Source organism: Limanda limanda, chromosome 5, assembly GCF_963576545.1.
Source record: "Limanda limanda chromosome 5, fLimLim1.1, whole genome shotgun sequence".
NCBI lineage: Eukaryota > Metazoa > Chordata > Actinopteri > Pleuronectiformes > Pleuronectidae > Limanda > Limanda limanda.
This window is the reverse complement of record NC_083640.1, coordinates 22,318,946-22,335,619: the sequence shown is the minus strand read 5'-3', so window position 1 is coordinate 22,335,619 and position 16,674 is coordinate 22,318,946. Positions and strand designations below refer to the sequence as shown.

The window sequence follows — 16,674 nt, the reverse complement described above, 5'->3', positions numbered from 1 at the left end:
AAGCCTCTGTCCATCTGTCCATCCAAATCAAGGACACATGGAAAGGTCCTAAATCACTGTGACCTCACAAATACCTATTTGCCTCTCAGGTGCGTTATCTTAAGACTTCCACGACAAAATATTGTTAGAATTTGCACAAATGTTCTCTTAGACTCACTTGTTCTATATTTCACTTGTTTTCAAAGCTCATTTACTGATATATTCCTACACGACCTCATATCATAGGTTCTACAATAAACCCCTTCAGACTAAGTTCAATCATGGTCACAGCTCTCACAGTATAGACAAGCTTCTGTCTGACTTTCTACTGCTCCACTGAATTCTTCTAAACTTATAATCCTCAGGTCTTGAAATCAATGAACTCAAGCTCAATTTGAGATGCTATTAGGGCTCAGCATTTTTCTGCAATAGTCGATGTCAAAGGCCGTTTTGGCAGAAACTCTACAACCTCTTCACCCAGAGTTCTGTCTCCTGTGATCAGGGAGGAGGTGCACGCTCCCATGGGAGGAACAAATCGAACAGATATGAGATCGTTTGTCTCATCAGCTGCTGGGTTTTTAAGGTGGACAAAAGCAAACGCATCTTCTCTCTCTCTCTCTCTCTCTCTCTCTCTCTCTCTCTCTCTCTCTCTCTCTCTCTCCCTCTCTCTCTCTCTCTCCCTGTGTGACCATGTGTGACGGACTTATGTCAGTGCACATTGAAAAGCTCTGCCTCTGTATTGGCACATGTGATTACACAGACCAAAAACACCTTTTTGCCATATTTGAAGACAACCTTGCAGCCTCTGTGACCGTTGAATTGATTAATTTTGATGTGTTGACATTTTTGTAAAATGTGTTTTTTTAATGTATTAGTGTGAAGACAATCAGCAATCATAAGAGATTTCTATTGAGCACAGATGCAAATTGAATAAGTGTAAATCTAATCCCACTGTGACCTCATCTTGATATATTCCTTTATTCTGTTAAAGTCAGATACTTAAAAGAATCTGTGTTTTGTGTTGCAGCATGTATTGGATTTATTTGTGGGTTATTAATTTAAGGCATGGGGCTAAATTACAACTTCCACCAGTCACTAAAATAGTGGTTTTGATACAATAACACTTAAAGATATAATTTTATATTAATGCTATAGGTCAATATCACTCTTCACAATCAATTACCCGTCTTTCTTTCACAAAGAAAGCGACCTCTAGATCCACAAAGTTACATTTTGAAAACTGACTGAACTTTCAAAGAGTTTGTCATTGCTGTTAAACAAAGGTTGGAAAAGCTGAGAGAAACAGTGATAATCGGCAGACTAGGTGAGGAGCTTCAGGCCGGTCTGCACAAAGGGATGTTGAAGGGTTAAGACAAGGGTTAGGTTGGGATAAGGGTTACAGTTCGTGACTTAGAATGCGTTCGGTGTTAGGGTTCCTTAACATCTCTTACAAAGCAATATCAGAAAATACAAACTGTTTCAAGTTGGTTACCATTTATATTTATACTAGCTAATGAGGTAAAACATAGAAAGTAACAGAGGAAGAGTCTATAAAAAAATATGAGGTTTGGAAAAATTTGCTTATGATTTCTCTTCCCACTGTGTCAAAACTTTTGAATCCCACTGTCAAAACACTGGCATCTGTTTAATTTGCAGTATATGCAAAATAATCTGCTGCTGAATTAATGGGAACAGCATTTAGAATTGACTTTCAGTGCATGTAAACAAAGAATGTAAGGAGGATATGGACCAATAAGAAATGCTTCCTCACAAAGCTGATTCCCTTTCTATAACCACAGTGATTAAAGAAAAATAAATACTTAATATATAGTATATATATCTTATTTAATTCTACACTAATCAGGGCATCAGTCTGTTGGAAAAGCTTGTACAATCGGTGTTTGTGTGAGTGTGTGTGTGTGTGTCTTTAAATAGACAAACCACTCGTACCATTTGATTTATGAGGAGTGTGGTGTGAAATAATGGCATGGTTCTAAAAGTAGGGTTAGGGTGAGGAAGTGCAGGATGCTGTGTCTGTTTCTTTGTTTATTGCTCCATGAAAAAGGGAAGAGGCCAGTGCCCTTCAAAAGACTTTTTACACTTAAGACATAATAAATCCCCAGTGTCTGAAATGCCTTTTCTCTCAGTGCTAATAGTTGCCTGTAGCCCTACTTATTTAAATATCTGTGTATTCCCCAGCTAGTCATTGTCCTGCTTATCATCTACAGGAAAACCCCTCTATTGTAAATACAAACCTGTATTTTCAAAGTTATCGCAACCACAGTTGGGCCTGAACTAACAGCCTGTTACTGCCAAATCTGTGTACTCTGCCAGCTTGGAGTCCAGGCTGCAAGAGGCAGAGGTCAACGCAGTGTGTGACCGAGTGCGAGCGCCGGGCTGGGGAGCTGCGAGACTGGAAGCAAAGATCGGCACAAGGTCGTGTCTTTTGGCTCAGCAGGCCACGGACGGCGTTCCCACCACGTGTCCTGGCCCAGGCGCCGTATACGAGCTGCTGCTGCAGGAGCAGTGTGGCTATTCCGTTTCTGATTAGCCCACATTCAGGAGAGTTCAGGCCAAGTGGAGACACGCCACATGCAGTGTCAATGAAGGTTAACCACCAGTCTGCTCCGGGGGGGGTCGAAGCCATCTGGGTGTTCCGGGTGTTTGAAGCCTCATGTCTCTGTGGATGCTGTACAGTACAAAGCCTCCAAACCCTGGAGCTGATGTACATTCTAAAGGGAAGTCGAGAGGTTATCCCATGGAACAGAAATGAGGCGCACCTTGATCCCACCACAGGGGGCGTTGTCTGCTCTGCGTGGGGGCAGGGAAGGTGCAGCTTCTGCCCTCAGACTGCAGGGGGTGGAAGGGCTTTCAGATCGTGGCAACAAACAGGGAATATTACTAAAACAAGAGCGGACACACTAAGTTTTCCCATTTACCGGCGACTGCAGACCACATGAATAAATCACACCACACTGTGTCTGCCGTACACACAGGAAGTCAGGATTTTGATAACACATAGCAAGGTTACTGCATAGCTGCTTATTTGGTTGGTTAGTTTGTGTGTAAGTATGTATGCGTGTCTGTGTTTTTGTGTGTGTCTTTCTGCGGGCAACCTATATTTCTGTGTAACTGTGCACTCATACTCTGTATGTTAACGTGGATGGATTCACTCTGCGTGTGTGTCCCTGAAAGAAACCTTGAAGTCGAGACATCGACATTCAGTGTGTGTGACTGTGATTCACCAGACTCCTGAATCAACAGCCACATATCAGAGTTGTTTTCAGGTTTAAATCAGTCTTCTCCTACTTCTTTTTCCAACTAATCTGCAACAGGAAAGACAAGTTCCAATAAAGGTTGTGACAGTAATGTGCTTTCAGTGATGCAGAATATACTGTATCAGTGAATTGGGCACAAAGTATTTGTGTTTTCTGCTAAACTATCCGATCTCTACTTGTAGTGAGTACATTGATACATTTTTAAAGGTTATGTTAAGGCACTCAAAACACTTAAGTTAAGGAAAGATTGAAGTTTACTGCAGTAAAGATGAGATTAGATTCAACTTTATTGTCATTGCACAGTAGAAGTACTTATACAACGAAATGCAGAAATAATAAAGTTTGATAGTAATTTCAGACTTTAAACATGTTTAGATATACCACTTACTCATTCATTAAAATGAATACATTGCTGCTTATCCATGTTATCCAGTCATTGATTAATTTACATTTCCTAAAAATATTGTTTAAAAATTATTTCTTGGGGTCAGGGTTGTTGGTATTGGTGGATGTTTCGCCCATTGTGTGAAACAATCGACCAATCAGAGTTCTGTATCTGCAATTAAGAATATAGAAATTGTGTGCTAGCTATCTAGCTAAATCAATTAGAGATACAACAATATCCAACATACACAGAGATGGTAGCAGCTGTGAAAAGTGATAAAACTTTCTCTGGTTTTTCAAAAAAGTATTTTTTTAGAGCTAATACTTAATTTAAGTGTAAAAGTTCATTTTGGGTAACATGGATGAAATTGTAACACGTGCATTTACTTGCATTTGGTCCTTTGGAAGCAGCCAAAACAAGCCGTGAACACAAGATTGATAATATCAGCTTTGAGGTTGATAGAGACTTTGTTAGCAAACAGTTTCTTATCTCCACGTCCAGTAGATACTGAGCTACATTTGCTTTCATTCCGCGGTGTGTTTGTGGCCAGCTGGTGAGTGTGAGTCAATATCCACTGTCTTTGTAGCTCTGGAGTCTCCACCAGCTCCTCAGGGAAATATCTGGCTCTTTAACTGCCGTGTTCGCCAGCTAACTGTGTTTGTCTGCTGTTTGGTGCCGGGCAGGTTCTGCACACGAGGATCTTTGAAGCTTTTTCCTCTAAACACTGCTCCGACAAGAAAAAGAAACTGATGAAAGCAGCGAGAGTGGATTGAAACTGAGGATGTGGGCTGTGAGGCCAGAGGAACAATGAGCTGAGTGACGCTGTTCAGAGGTGACTGCAGAGTTGGTTCATAATTATGTGTGGGTTTGTCAATGCAGGCGACACTTTGCACATGCACGTATTCATCGGATCGAGTGCTCATGTTAGAGTATGGATTGTAGCAGCTTATTACATTAGCACTTACAAGTATAGAATGAATGACAAGTTGTAGTTGTGCTTGTATTCACTCTTTGTTGTTTGGGTACATAAAAAAAACAACATGAATTTCTAATTAAGATATTCCTCAGTGTAATTATCTAACAGGACGGGAAGATTAGTTTGTTTTCTAAAATGCAAATTTGTTTCATTGCAGCAGAATAATAAGCTTCAAACAAGGAAACCTGGAGGAAAAATCGTTTGCTTTTTAAAGAGGCGTAAAGAGCACAAATTGAATGATTTTCACAATAGAGCTAAACAGAAATGGTGGTAATAATGACTTTTTTTGGTTTTATTCAGCAAATAAAAGATCTCTACTGTATAACCACAACAGAAACAAATGGTCTAATTATTAACATCCACGGCACTTCTTGTCTGCACCATCTCACTCTCAGACTGCACCTCGCTGCAAAGAAAGAAAAAACAAGATTCCTCAACAACACTTCCTCTCTGGGGTGACACCAAAGTTCAGCAGCAGTTCAGTGGGAAAGAAAAGTGGGACATGTGCAAAAGCTCCTGCTCGATAAAGAGGTTGCATGAGAGCTGAAATCACTTTCTGATGGCGTCTCTTCTTTTTATACAGACTTCATCTTTGATTAAGTTGTCGCACTTGGATTGACACGCTCAAATTTAAATGATCACAAGTTGATAGGAATGTATAATGAGCTCCACCTTGGCGATGTGACCTCGACGGTGACTCCCGCAGATAGAAGAATAGTTGAAGTCAGACAGTATGTCACATTATTTCACTTGCTTTCAATATAACCCCATGTTACTCGAACCAAAGCACTGTCTGGCATCTGTGTCTTCTAATAGGGTCATTAATATTCATATCTTCACAGAGATGAGATGAGGAACACGCTGGTGAACGCACACATTCACACACTCGAGACAAAGCACACGCACACCACAGAGAGAAATCAGTTGGCTGCTCAAATATAATTACTTGACTGCTGGCTGCTGTTTAGAATGATGCTTGGATAGATCTCTTTTGTCCATCTCCCTCATTATCTGTCTGTCGGCACTTATCCTTCTCTTCTTCTTTGTCTTTTCTCATGATTTTGCTTGATTTCACTGGAACTTCTTTTCTCTTTTGTCACCTGTCCTCTCTGGCAGATCTAGTGATGTTGACATTTTTCAAATATTTAATTGATATCATTTTTAATATCAACTAATTTAGAGCAGCACTGAGCTGAAAGTGATTGCTTTTACTTTGTATGTGTAACTTTTCATGGTATAGATACAAAATAAGCCGGTTTCTCTTTAACTTGGCCAATCAGAACCACACACTCCTTGTGGATGTGGTTGTGGTGGCACAAGGTCAGTGGTGGGAAGTAACGAAGTAGAAATACTTTGTTACTGTACTTAAGTAGATTTTTCACATATCTGTACTTTACTTGAGTATTTATTTTCCTGACGACTTTTTACTTTTACTTGTTACATTTGAACAAAAATATGTGTACTTTCTACTTCTTACATTCTCAAACTGGCTCGTTACTTAAGCAGCGGAGGTTGGTTCTCTCTCTCTCTCTCTCTCTCTCTCTCTGTCTCTCTCTCTCTCTCATCTAGGGTTCAAAATTTGTAACATTATACATTACATAAATTATATTCCTATTGTTGTTATAATTTTTCAGTCAGTTGAGATAAATCTTGAAGAGAAACATTTTGGGTTGTTTTGTGTCTGTATAGGCCTACTATAAAAAGCACTTTGCATTTTTAATTTTGGTACTTATACTTTTACTTTTGATACTTAAGTACATTTCAACACCAGCTACTTTTGATACTTAAGTACTTTTAATATGAGCTACTTTAAGACTTTTACTCAAGTCATTTTCTGACGGGTGACTTTCACTTTTACCGAAGTCACTTTCAGGTAAGATATCTGTACTTTTACTCAAGTATGGCTTTCAAGTACTTTATACACCACTGCAAAAGGTAATATCACCATGGCAATGATACCTTTACAGAATGATTTCTGGTTTTGGTGGGAGCTAAATACAATGTGCCTACAAAATACTGTTCCATTATTTTTAGCATTTTTTTAAGTATTTTTTAAATGACAGAATAGGCAAAATATGTCATTTCTTGGCAGAAACATTGATGGATTTACAGTGTTTGGAATCAGATGCTTAAAGTGTTCCATAACAAATAGACGCAATCCCCCTAAACAATATGCGACTCCTTGCTTGTTTTAAAGGCTCCTGGTTTTGATGATTGTTCAAATACCCACAGGGGTTGGGGGGGGGCTTTGATCAGAGGCTAACTGAGTCGCAGTATTTGACAGATGATTGATATCTGCCCGGAGCTAGCACAGACAGAAATAATCTTTCTCTTTCACACAGTCCAATGCGTGTTTTGGATCTGCTGCAGTGCAATATTAACACCATTAGTCATCTAGTCATTTTAGATTTGTGCGTGATGAATAAACAATAGTTCAATCTGTAGGAGGGTTTTCTTTTCAGTTGGAAAACAAAGTTTACTGAGATAAAGTGGCAGCACAACTGCCCTTGCCTTTACACCAAGTCTGACAAATAGACTGTGTGTGTGTGTTTGTTCAAATCTGCTTGAAATTAATGACCACAAAATCTATTACCATTTTCCTCTGAATGTTTGATTTGACTCTGCAAGGACAAATACTAGTTTGGACTCTATGTTTGAAATAATGTGTTTAAAGCCTTTTACTTTAGAAAATGCACAACATTCACCTCCCGGGGATTTTACCCAATTTGCCTGATGTACTCGTTTCCAGACAGAATTAAATTTACATCTCTTATCTCATTTTAGCGAGGACATGGGTTAAGTTTCAGAGGTAAGTGGCAAAAAAAAGAGACTTATGTTATAATGGTTAATACTTTATAGACTAGAATGTCAGTCAGTGGATTGCAAACCTCCTGTTAAAGCCACATTTAAATGCGATAAATCCAGATCTGCACCAAATTACCCACACTCATGAATACTAGTCCCTAAAACATGCCTGAATTTTTTCATCAGGTTCCATTAATTGTTCTCAGAGAGCATTTGAAAACACGCACAACTCAATATATTAAAGAAAACATTTCCTGGATCCACACCAAAAACTGTGATCAGCTGTTGAGAGACTGAACCTAAACCATAATTTCATTGAGAGAAATTAAAATGCTCCCATACAGCTTGAGACACTATTTAGGTGATGAATGTTCATGAACACAATTACATGAAACACAAAGTCAGATCCATTAGTTATCATGAATTATTGATCATTAAAGCTGCAATGATAAACTAATTGAACGTGTATCAAATCAGAATTAAAAGCTAATTTCCCTTGTAGGTCCTTGAGCGTTCATGTACATTTATTATAGGGCACCTGTACCTCTGAAAACACATTTGTCAAAATTAGCTTTCTCCTACAGAAGAGAAAGGTTGAGTGTTTATTACATCGGTTTAACTCGGGGGATTCTCGATAGTCGGGAAGTCAAGACCTCCAAATTGGCTTTTAGGACCGGGAGTGAGGGAGACGGACACAGAGAGCACTGAAGTGATTCCTGTAAGAAATGGGTGTCGACAGAGATTGAGTAAAAAAGTTTAAAAAGGTTTTTAAAGAGGGCCAATATGATACACCGAAAGAAAAAGTGAGAGAGAACCCGAGTTGCAGTGCTTCCTCAGGGGTGAGAGCTGTCTTTTAGAAGGCTGTTTGAAGATGTGAATCCATTCTCTATGGATATTTATCATTTCCCCATGGAGGTGTATTCCCAACCAGCTGCAATTTATCAAGGTAGACAGACAGGGAGACGGAGGGTGTGGCTGAGGCGCAGATAGAGAGGGGATCCGGGAAAAGGAAATGCACTGTTGTGATGGAAACGTGTCTGATGACAGTGTTTAAGCAATTGTTGACACGACACATCTGTTAAAATAATGGATAGTTTACATGAGATAAGAGCTCTTTGTAATTACTGTCACGAATCACAAAGATGGGATCTTGGATTGTTCCATTTCCATCACACCACAAATTTAAAAACCATCACATCATAACATGCTTGATATATAATAATACATATAATAATACAGAATGACTGGAGAGGGGAGGAAATAGACATCGTGGGATAATTGAAAGCGACTGAATCATTACAAAGTGAGTCAGTTGAAGGTTTAACCACAGAAAGTCACTAACGTCTGCAGGATTCATGGCAGCTGATGAGAGATTTCTTTCGCTTCCAAACGGGTGCGAAGGTTACAAGACAGGAGAAGACACATGGGGGTAAATGCACAAGATTATCAGCCCCTTTTATACCATTTTTTCCGCAAGAGAAGATACTTGCTTGGGGAACCAACTGTCAGCCAATATTATCTGGGCGAGGGAAGGGTTCACATACCAAAACTTTGTGCTTTAAATGTGTTCCCCAGCTCTGTAAACATGTGCAGATGTCAGAACAGGAGCGAGTGACATCGGTAACATCTCCGGAGCGAGGAGGAGATTATCAAGATACTCGCTGCTGTCGGCTCTGCATCTGTGTACGTGATTCGATAGATTTGCCAAAATCTGACAGCATTTCGAGTAGCTTGTGATTTCTCAGCAGCAGTTGGCAGAAGAGGAAGGACAAAAAGAAAGTGCTACTTATTAGAAAATGGCACCAGCAGGAGGAAATGTAGCACAAAAGTCCCCGGAAACATGTAATTTCAAACCACTGGAGGTTTGGGACATTTATATATAAAAGACGAAGTAGAGAGTTTGATTTCATAATGAGCCATCCACTGTGCAGGAAATTATTATCAACGCTGACAATTGTTTCTGGCGTGAATAGAAAAACTATATTAGTGCTCTCCTCACGAGTCCTGTATTGTAATTGTCTCACTCAAGGAAAGTTATATTTAAGGTTATCGTTTTAGTGAGCCACATATTATAGTCGTTTGGTGTGGTGCAGCACAGCCTGCAAAGGAAGTTGCAACCAGCATCACCACAGGTCCATTTCAAACAGGCAGGTTTAGCAGAGCACTGCACTAGATGTTGTCAATAAGGGAAATGAACACTGTAGTTTTGGTTTTAGGTGGAAATGTATTGACATGATTAGGCCGTCGTACTGAGGAGTGGATGATAACCACCTGTATGACCTGTATATTGAATCATGACTGTTCTTCCCTGGGTTTATAAGACAAGACATTCTGAAAGTCTGGTGAAGAACCATGTGGTTGTTCTGAGATCCTTCTGAGAATCAGCACCTCTCAACATTCAAGAGGAATTTCTTCAATATCGGACAGTTATTTTTCTTATTCTAATTGATGTGTTTGTCTTGTTGTTTGTGTGCTGATGATGAGAGATTCGCGTACCTGGCTGGAAAATGTACAACAATTTCTTGAAGTGTTCTAAACCTTTAAACCCGGGCTGTGTTTTTCAGCCTGTTGAGTTGTTTGCAGGGACTAGAGAGGCGTCGCTGGACTCCTCACAGCCTGAAAGGTCTCCGGAACTTCTGCCTACACCGACTCCACAGCTTGGGTTTTTTGCTAGTTGTTGTGTGTCGTTGTAATGACCAACCCTGGCTGTGATGTAGCGTCAGGGTGTGGAAACATGTTGTCACTTGTAGTCGACAGTGCTCAGCAGATCATTAGACTGGGTCTCCACAGATTATATAGCATTGCAGTGATTGGCTGAAGTTTTGCTGGACAGGATGGACCCTGAAACTTGTCTCTGACTATTTCAAGATAAACTGTGTTTCAAAGCCACACACACACAGGTTGGTAATTGGTTTACACATGTTTATACACAACGACTCTGCTTGAGGAGAAATGGCACAGTCATATACAATGACTTTGCCAACAATGACTATAATCATCTCCTCGCCATGTTTTCCTTCTTCTCTGTCTGTTTCCGTCATTTTGTCTCTGTCTTTTAATCTCCTTCACTCCATCTGTTGCTTCCTTCTCGCCCATCTGTCTCGGAGGAGGTTTCACTAACAGGCTACTTGACAGGAGTGAAAAGTGCATGGAGAGTGGCCTTTTTCTAGTAAGTCCGATAGTCATCCAAGGCTAATTAAATATCGCTTCTGAGTGCTCAAGTCTCTCCCTCGCTCCTGTCTTTCACCGTCTCGCTCACTCTCTTCATTTAAGTGGCTGCTTTTCCTGAACTGAATTAGCACTCTTTCCTCCTCTCTCTGTCTCTCTCTCTCTCTCTCTCTCTCTCTCTCTCTCTCTCTCTCTCTCTCTCTCTCTCTCTCTCTCTCTCTCTCTCTCTCTCTCTCTGTTTCTGTCTATCCCCTTGTTCCCAGTCATTGCCTTGGGCTCCTTACACTCAAATTAACCTTTCACAATAAAAATCACACAGGGGAGATGTAGCTGGACAGGTATGTGTGTGTGCGTGTGTGTGTGTGTGTGTGTGTGTGTGTGTGTGTGTGTGTGTGTGTGTGTGTGTGTGTGTGTGTGTGTGTGTGTGTGTGTGTGTGTGTGTGTGTGTGTGTGTGTGTGTGTGTGTGTGTGTGCGTCTGTGCAATTTGAAGATAGGGAGAGAAAGAGGAAGGAAGAGTATGTGTGTGTGTGTTACTGACTCTAGAGGGACGACCTAAACCCTTGTCCGTGTAATTGTGAATTAGAGTCTTAAATGAGCTGTACGTCCCTGATCTGATCAAGAGACCAGGAAAGTCGGCTTTCAGTAGGTGGAGGAAGAAAATGGAAGAAATAGGAAAGGAAAAGACGAGGATCAGACGCTGAAGTTGGGAATCAGGGATAGAGGGAGCAAAATGAGGTAGTTCACTATATTTGAAACAAACCACAACATATGGTCAGATCACATCTAAATGCAAAGTGGTTTATACTTGTTTTAAGTGTCAGCCATTCGACTCCCTCAATTTCCATGAATCACACAAATGGTTTTGGGACAGTTTCTCTTTGGGTTGTTAATTTTAGCAAACACATGTGGTCGTGTTTGTGAGTGGGAAGCCGGTGTGCACCCATGACTCACATTGGTTGGTCCATGTGGACAGGATCATTGTTAGGGCAAGACAATACTGAGTTGATAAAGCAGCTAGAGAATTGCGGTTTGTACAGTAATAACATACATTGTCCATCTTTCTTCTGCCTTTATTACTTCCAGTATCCTCAGCAATGATGGCTCATGGGTTCACTGCCAGTTGCTGTTGTGTCTGAAAACACAAACGAATAAATGATACAGGGTTTTTGTTGTGAAAAGTCAGGAACATCCAGTGTTCCAGCTTTCTTTGAGCAACTGGATTGCACTCACAGCTCAGTTGTCACTCCAGTTGTCCATACATTGAAATGACACAGCATCTGCAGTAAGCAATTTAGTTAATGTCTAATCTCCAAACTGGACTCCTTCCTTTTCCACCTTAATTCTCTCAAAGAAGTCAAAGGTACAACCAACTCAGCAGCCTGAGACAATTATAGAAATCCTGTGCATCGTTCTGATCGTTGAAACGTTCAACATGAGGCGACTCTGTTGTAGCACTGGCAGCACGAGCTGCGCAAACTAGCCTCCAGGCCAGAAATTACGCTTTACCACTTATAAATGTTTCATACTACTGACAAGCTGTGTCCAACAGGCTGACAGTGTGCTGTTCAGCCTGTTGGACACAGCAGTTATGAGTGGGCGGCTAGAAATGAGACCATCCAATTTCCAAGTGGTAGAGATAAGGAGAGGCAAGGGGAGCCTACAGAAGGACAGAAGTCAGGGGACAAGAGATGACTCAAAAGAAGACATGTGTTAAATTGTTGTTGGCTCCGCCTCTCACCATCTTTTCTCAAATGAAATAGGAGTGATGAGGAAAAACTAATTTGCCAAAACGTTTTTTTGAGAATATGGTAGAAGTTACGATGTTAAACCTTTGCTGTACTTGACTCTTACCTATGATTCTTTAAATCCTCCCCACATTCCATAAACAGCAGCTACTCACTGGCCGCTTATGATACTCTTCATATCCTCCATGAATTACCATCCAAAATAAATACAAGACTTCTGTTGGATTGTTATAATTCGGATCCATCTCTGTCTTTGTTCTTGCGGATATGGACAAGAAAGAAGTAACCAAGAAGCCAGAGACATAAATTAAAGATGGTTAAGTTACCCGACATGTGTTAAAGGAATTATGGGAAAAAATCTTATAAATTGTGCATGGTAATGTAATAACCCAGTATTATCAAATTTCCGACACAAACTTGATCTCAATACAAGTACCGTAAAAATATATATAAGATATAAGTTATATACCGTCTCTCTCTTTCTCTTTCTAATTGGCTGTCTATATATGTACGGTCTTTCTTTCTAATTATGTAAGACTCTATCCTCTTTTCCTGTGTGTGTGTGTCTGTGTGTGTGTGTGTGCGTGTGTGTGTGTGTGTGTGTGTGTGTGTGTGTGTGTGTGTGTGTGTGTGTGTGTGTGCGTGCGTGCTTGTGTGTGTGTGTATGTGTGTGAGAGAGCGTCCTGTTGGGTACACAGATGGGAGACGAGAGGATGATTAGAGTGGTATTACATTGTCACTGGGTTGGCAAACTCTGCTTTAATTACAGAGTGCAGCAAACACACTTCTGGAGACACACACACATGCAGCTACACAAACATGAAGAGAGATACTGAAACACAAAATCATCCAATCACTGTACTCATCCACACGAAAAATCATGCACACAAACTCACCTATAGGAAACACAAACAAGCTCATACACACACAGTTACACACACACAAGTTAAACCTCAGACTGGTTTACACTCAGTACGTCCATCAAAGCCACTAAGAGTCTTGTTATTACCCAGTAAGAATGATGGCAAGATGGCGTCTCAGGACTTCTTTTCTATATATAGACACAAAGCACCTTCTGGTCCTAAATCTAAGTCTGTTGCATATTTCTTGGTTTAGTCGGTTAATCAATTTCTTTGTTTCTTTCTTTGTTTCTTCCTTTATCTCTTTGTTTTTTTGTTTCCTTTCTTTCTTTCTTTCTTTCTTTCTTTCTTTCTTTCTGTAAGTCAGGGATAGACACACATATAGACTTTAATGTCTGCTTGAACCCAGGACTGACAATGTATAAACAGTTGAATTGAATATAATGTCTGCTGTTAAAATTGAATACCAAAGGACACTTTATATGACAATATAAAACTTTGAATAATTATTGGAAATTGATGGTTTGGTTGGTTATTTGTTTGATAGATTGTAACTAGTATCATCTGTTAAGCTTCTACAAATATTATTTGTCATAATAAAAAGAACAAAAGAAAAGGGACAAAAGTGTAGAAAGCCAGAGACAAGGAAACTATGAACAGAATTCTTTTTTTCTGTCTAAAATTCATCTTCAGACTTTGGCAGCAGACAGAGGAGAAAAGATGTTGAGAGAAAAAAGAGAGGGGGAGTCAGGGGTAGGGGTCAAGAGATCAATATATCCCTTAGATGAAAAGCAAACGACAATCGGCGCGGCACAAACACGTGTGTCATCCCTGGGAATACGCCAGCGGTCAGTGGCTCATCGGGGTCCTTCTTTCTCTTCCTCTGTGCAAATGGGGGAGAGATGGAGGTGGAGGATGTGCGAGAGAGACGCTGGCATTTATATTTCATTGAACAGGATGCCGTGATGCCAGCTAAACTGATGCGGTGTTCTCCAGAGAAAGAAGAGTGGAGACGGTAAAACCAAGAACAAAAGACGGTAAAAGCGTGAGATATGCAAAAAAAAAGGATAAGAGATGAGTAAAAAGGAGGAGAACGAAGAGGGGGAAAGGGAGCATGAGAGGTTAATCTAAAACAAATATCCATAGTGACAGTACAAGAGGGCCGGATGCGGCAAATTACTGTGGATGAATAAGAGCGGATTTACACAGTGAGTGGAGAAGGACTGGGTGAAATTGGAAAACAGATAAGGACAGAGACAGAGACACCAACAGCAGTGATGAGGGCAAGGTGAGACAGGAGGAGAGAGAGAGAGAACATAGAGAAGTGGGGAGCAGAGTCATGAAAGACCTCCAGCACACGTATGACAGAGGGAGTGAATGGAGTAAGAACATGAGAGCAGTCAGAGAGACATGGACAAGTGTACAAAGTGAAAGACAGACGAAGGGAGGGAATCGCCTTCGTGTATGGAGCCTGTCACACGCTGAGACGTAAAGCCGAGCGCAGAGCAGATGAAGACAGAATAAGATGGTAAAGTTTCATGATCCTCTGGTGCCATTCAACGGCATTAAAGGCTTAGCTGAAAGTCGATAAGAAAGCTGTGGTCAAAGGAGTCAGGTTTTTACAGGAGGAGATGAAGACCACAAACCACTGTAGCCCACGTCCACTCAAGTGGACTACTTTATACCCAGGATCCATAGGAAAAACGATAAATGATAGGAAATCCCCCACAGAGGAGAATGATAATTGTATGAAATAGTTATCGACTCTATCACATAAATCAGTGTAGTTACATGTGCAGTATTCAGCTCTCTAAAGCAGCTTTGATTTGTTTAGGTACTGTATGGAAATGGAACAAGCTTTGAACTCAATATTAAAATATTATCACCTGATTAGGTTTATATCCTGTATATATTACCAAACCTTTGCCTGACAGACAAAGACCAACTGTGCAGCACAATTCAAAGTTGGTTTCTGGCCTCCTGATGAATCTAAGTCAATACTCACTCTTCTGAAACCTCCCGAGGGAAATAACCACCTCCTCAGTTGCTTAATCTTCACTTACTGATGTACAGGAGGGAAGGGTTGGTTGATAAGAGTAAAGTTGAAGGCCATAAAACGTAAAAATTAGCTAAAGGATCTTAAATATCTGCTCATCATGAGCATGTAAAACCATTTTGATGCAGCTTTAAACATCATGTCAATGAGAAAACCTGATTTCTTCCGGAGGAGGACGGGTTTCTCGTCCGTTTTACACATGCACACATGTACATAACAATATTTTCAGACAAAGGATGTAGTGTAGCAAAGCTGCTGGGTTAAAGGAAACCCTCATTATGCATCATGGTATTAAGAATAGATTAATACGAAGTCTAACTTAGATGGAAACTGACACAGAGGAGCCACTACAATGCAAAAAAGGTTGTTCACCATATTCCCGTGTGTGAAATGTTTGTAATATAAATTGTTTCAAAATTTCTCACAGGGTAAAGAGAGTGATGCTGATCTGAATGTAAACATGGGTTTTAGAGCGGTCACTACATTACATTTAAATGTGTCATCCAGTTTCCTGCAGAACTCGCTTCTTCCCAGTCCACTGGTTTCTCATGTGTATGTTCATGTTCTCAATATTCCAATCTCTGAGTGAAAAACCCATGCACTAATGCCACCATATCAGAAGTTGAGACTCCAGTCTTCACTCCTCTTCAGCTTCACTCTCTCTATGTCTCTGGAGGATCACCAAATATATTAAACCTCACCTTGTCTCCCTCATTAAATGTCTTGCACTGAAAGTTAGATGCCTCTCTCCCCTGTTTCCCTTTTGTCAGTCACCCCTGTTCTTGGGTTCAAAGCCGCAGACGGGGATGAGTCTAGAAGTTTAACAGCTTTCACTCAACCTGTGTCACAGCCAGGTGCCTCTTTGCCGGTTCCTTCTTCAGCTATAGTCCTCCACCTGTTTCCCTGTCAGCTGCTGCTTTGCCTGCGTCTCCTCCGGCTAACCCAGCGCCTCGAACAAATCCAGCTCGAAATACACCTGCGTCACTGTTTGCCTTCCCCCGGTGTGGCCTCCGCAGTCGGCTTCTCTGATTCACTCGTCGTCTCCGATTCACTCATCTTCTCTGATGGCCATAAAGTCCACTGGCTCATCTTGGTAAGTGCAGCATTCCCCAGGCCCACAGCCTCTTCTTGTATCGTTTTGTGTAGACCAGATGGATGGATAGAGAGATGGATTTTAAATCTAAACAACAGACGTGACTTGAACTGAGGCAAATGTCTTTAATGTTGCCTCAGGCTATTAAAACGTAGCCTCATCCACATGCACACACTTGCACAATGAGTCATTCTCAAGGTCAGTGTCAAACGCTGAATTCACCATCTTACCTTGACCACAGGTATATCGCTCACTTTCCCCTGTGAACACTCAATTTACTATCTGTTTGAGAGGCTTCAAATTCATTTAAAGGACCATCCATCCTGAA

At 40.7% G+C, this 16,674-nt stretch overlaps 1 protein-coding gene across 1 annotated transcript in view; it reads right to left on the bottom strand.

The window, feature by feature from the left end:
- Positions 1 to 16,674, bottom strand: part of si:dkey-177p2.18 (phospholipase B1, membrane-associated) — a 108,764-nt gene that overhangs the window by 24,134 nt on the left and 67,956 nt on the right. Inside the window, exon 5 of the mRNA XM_061071927.1 lies at positions 2,306 to 2,522. Within this exon, the coding sequence (XP_060927910.1) occupies positions 2,306 to 2,522 (217 nt within the window). The remainder of the gene's footprint in view (positions 1 to 2,305; positions 2,523 to 16,674) is intronic.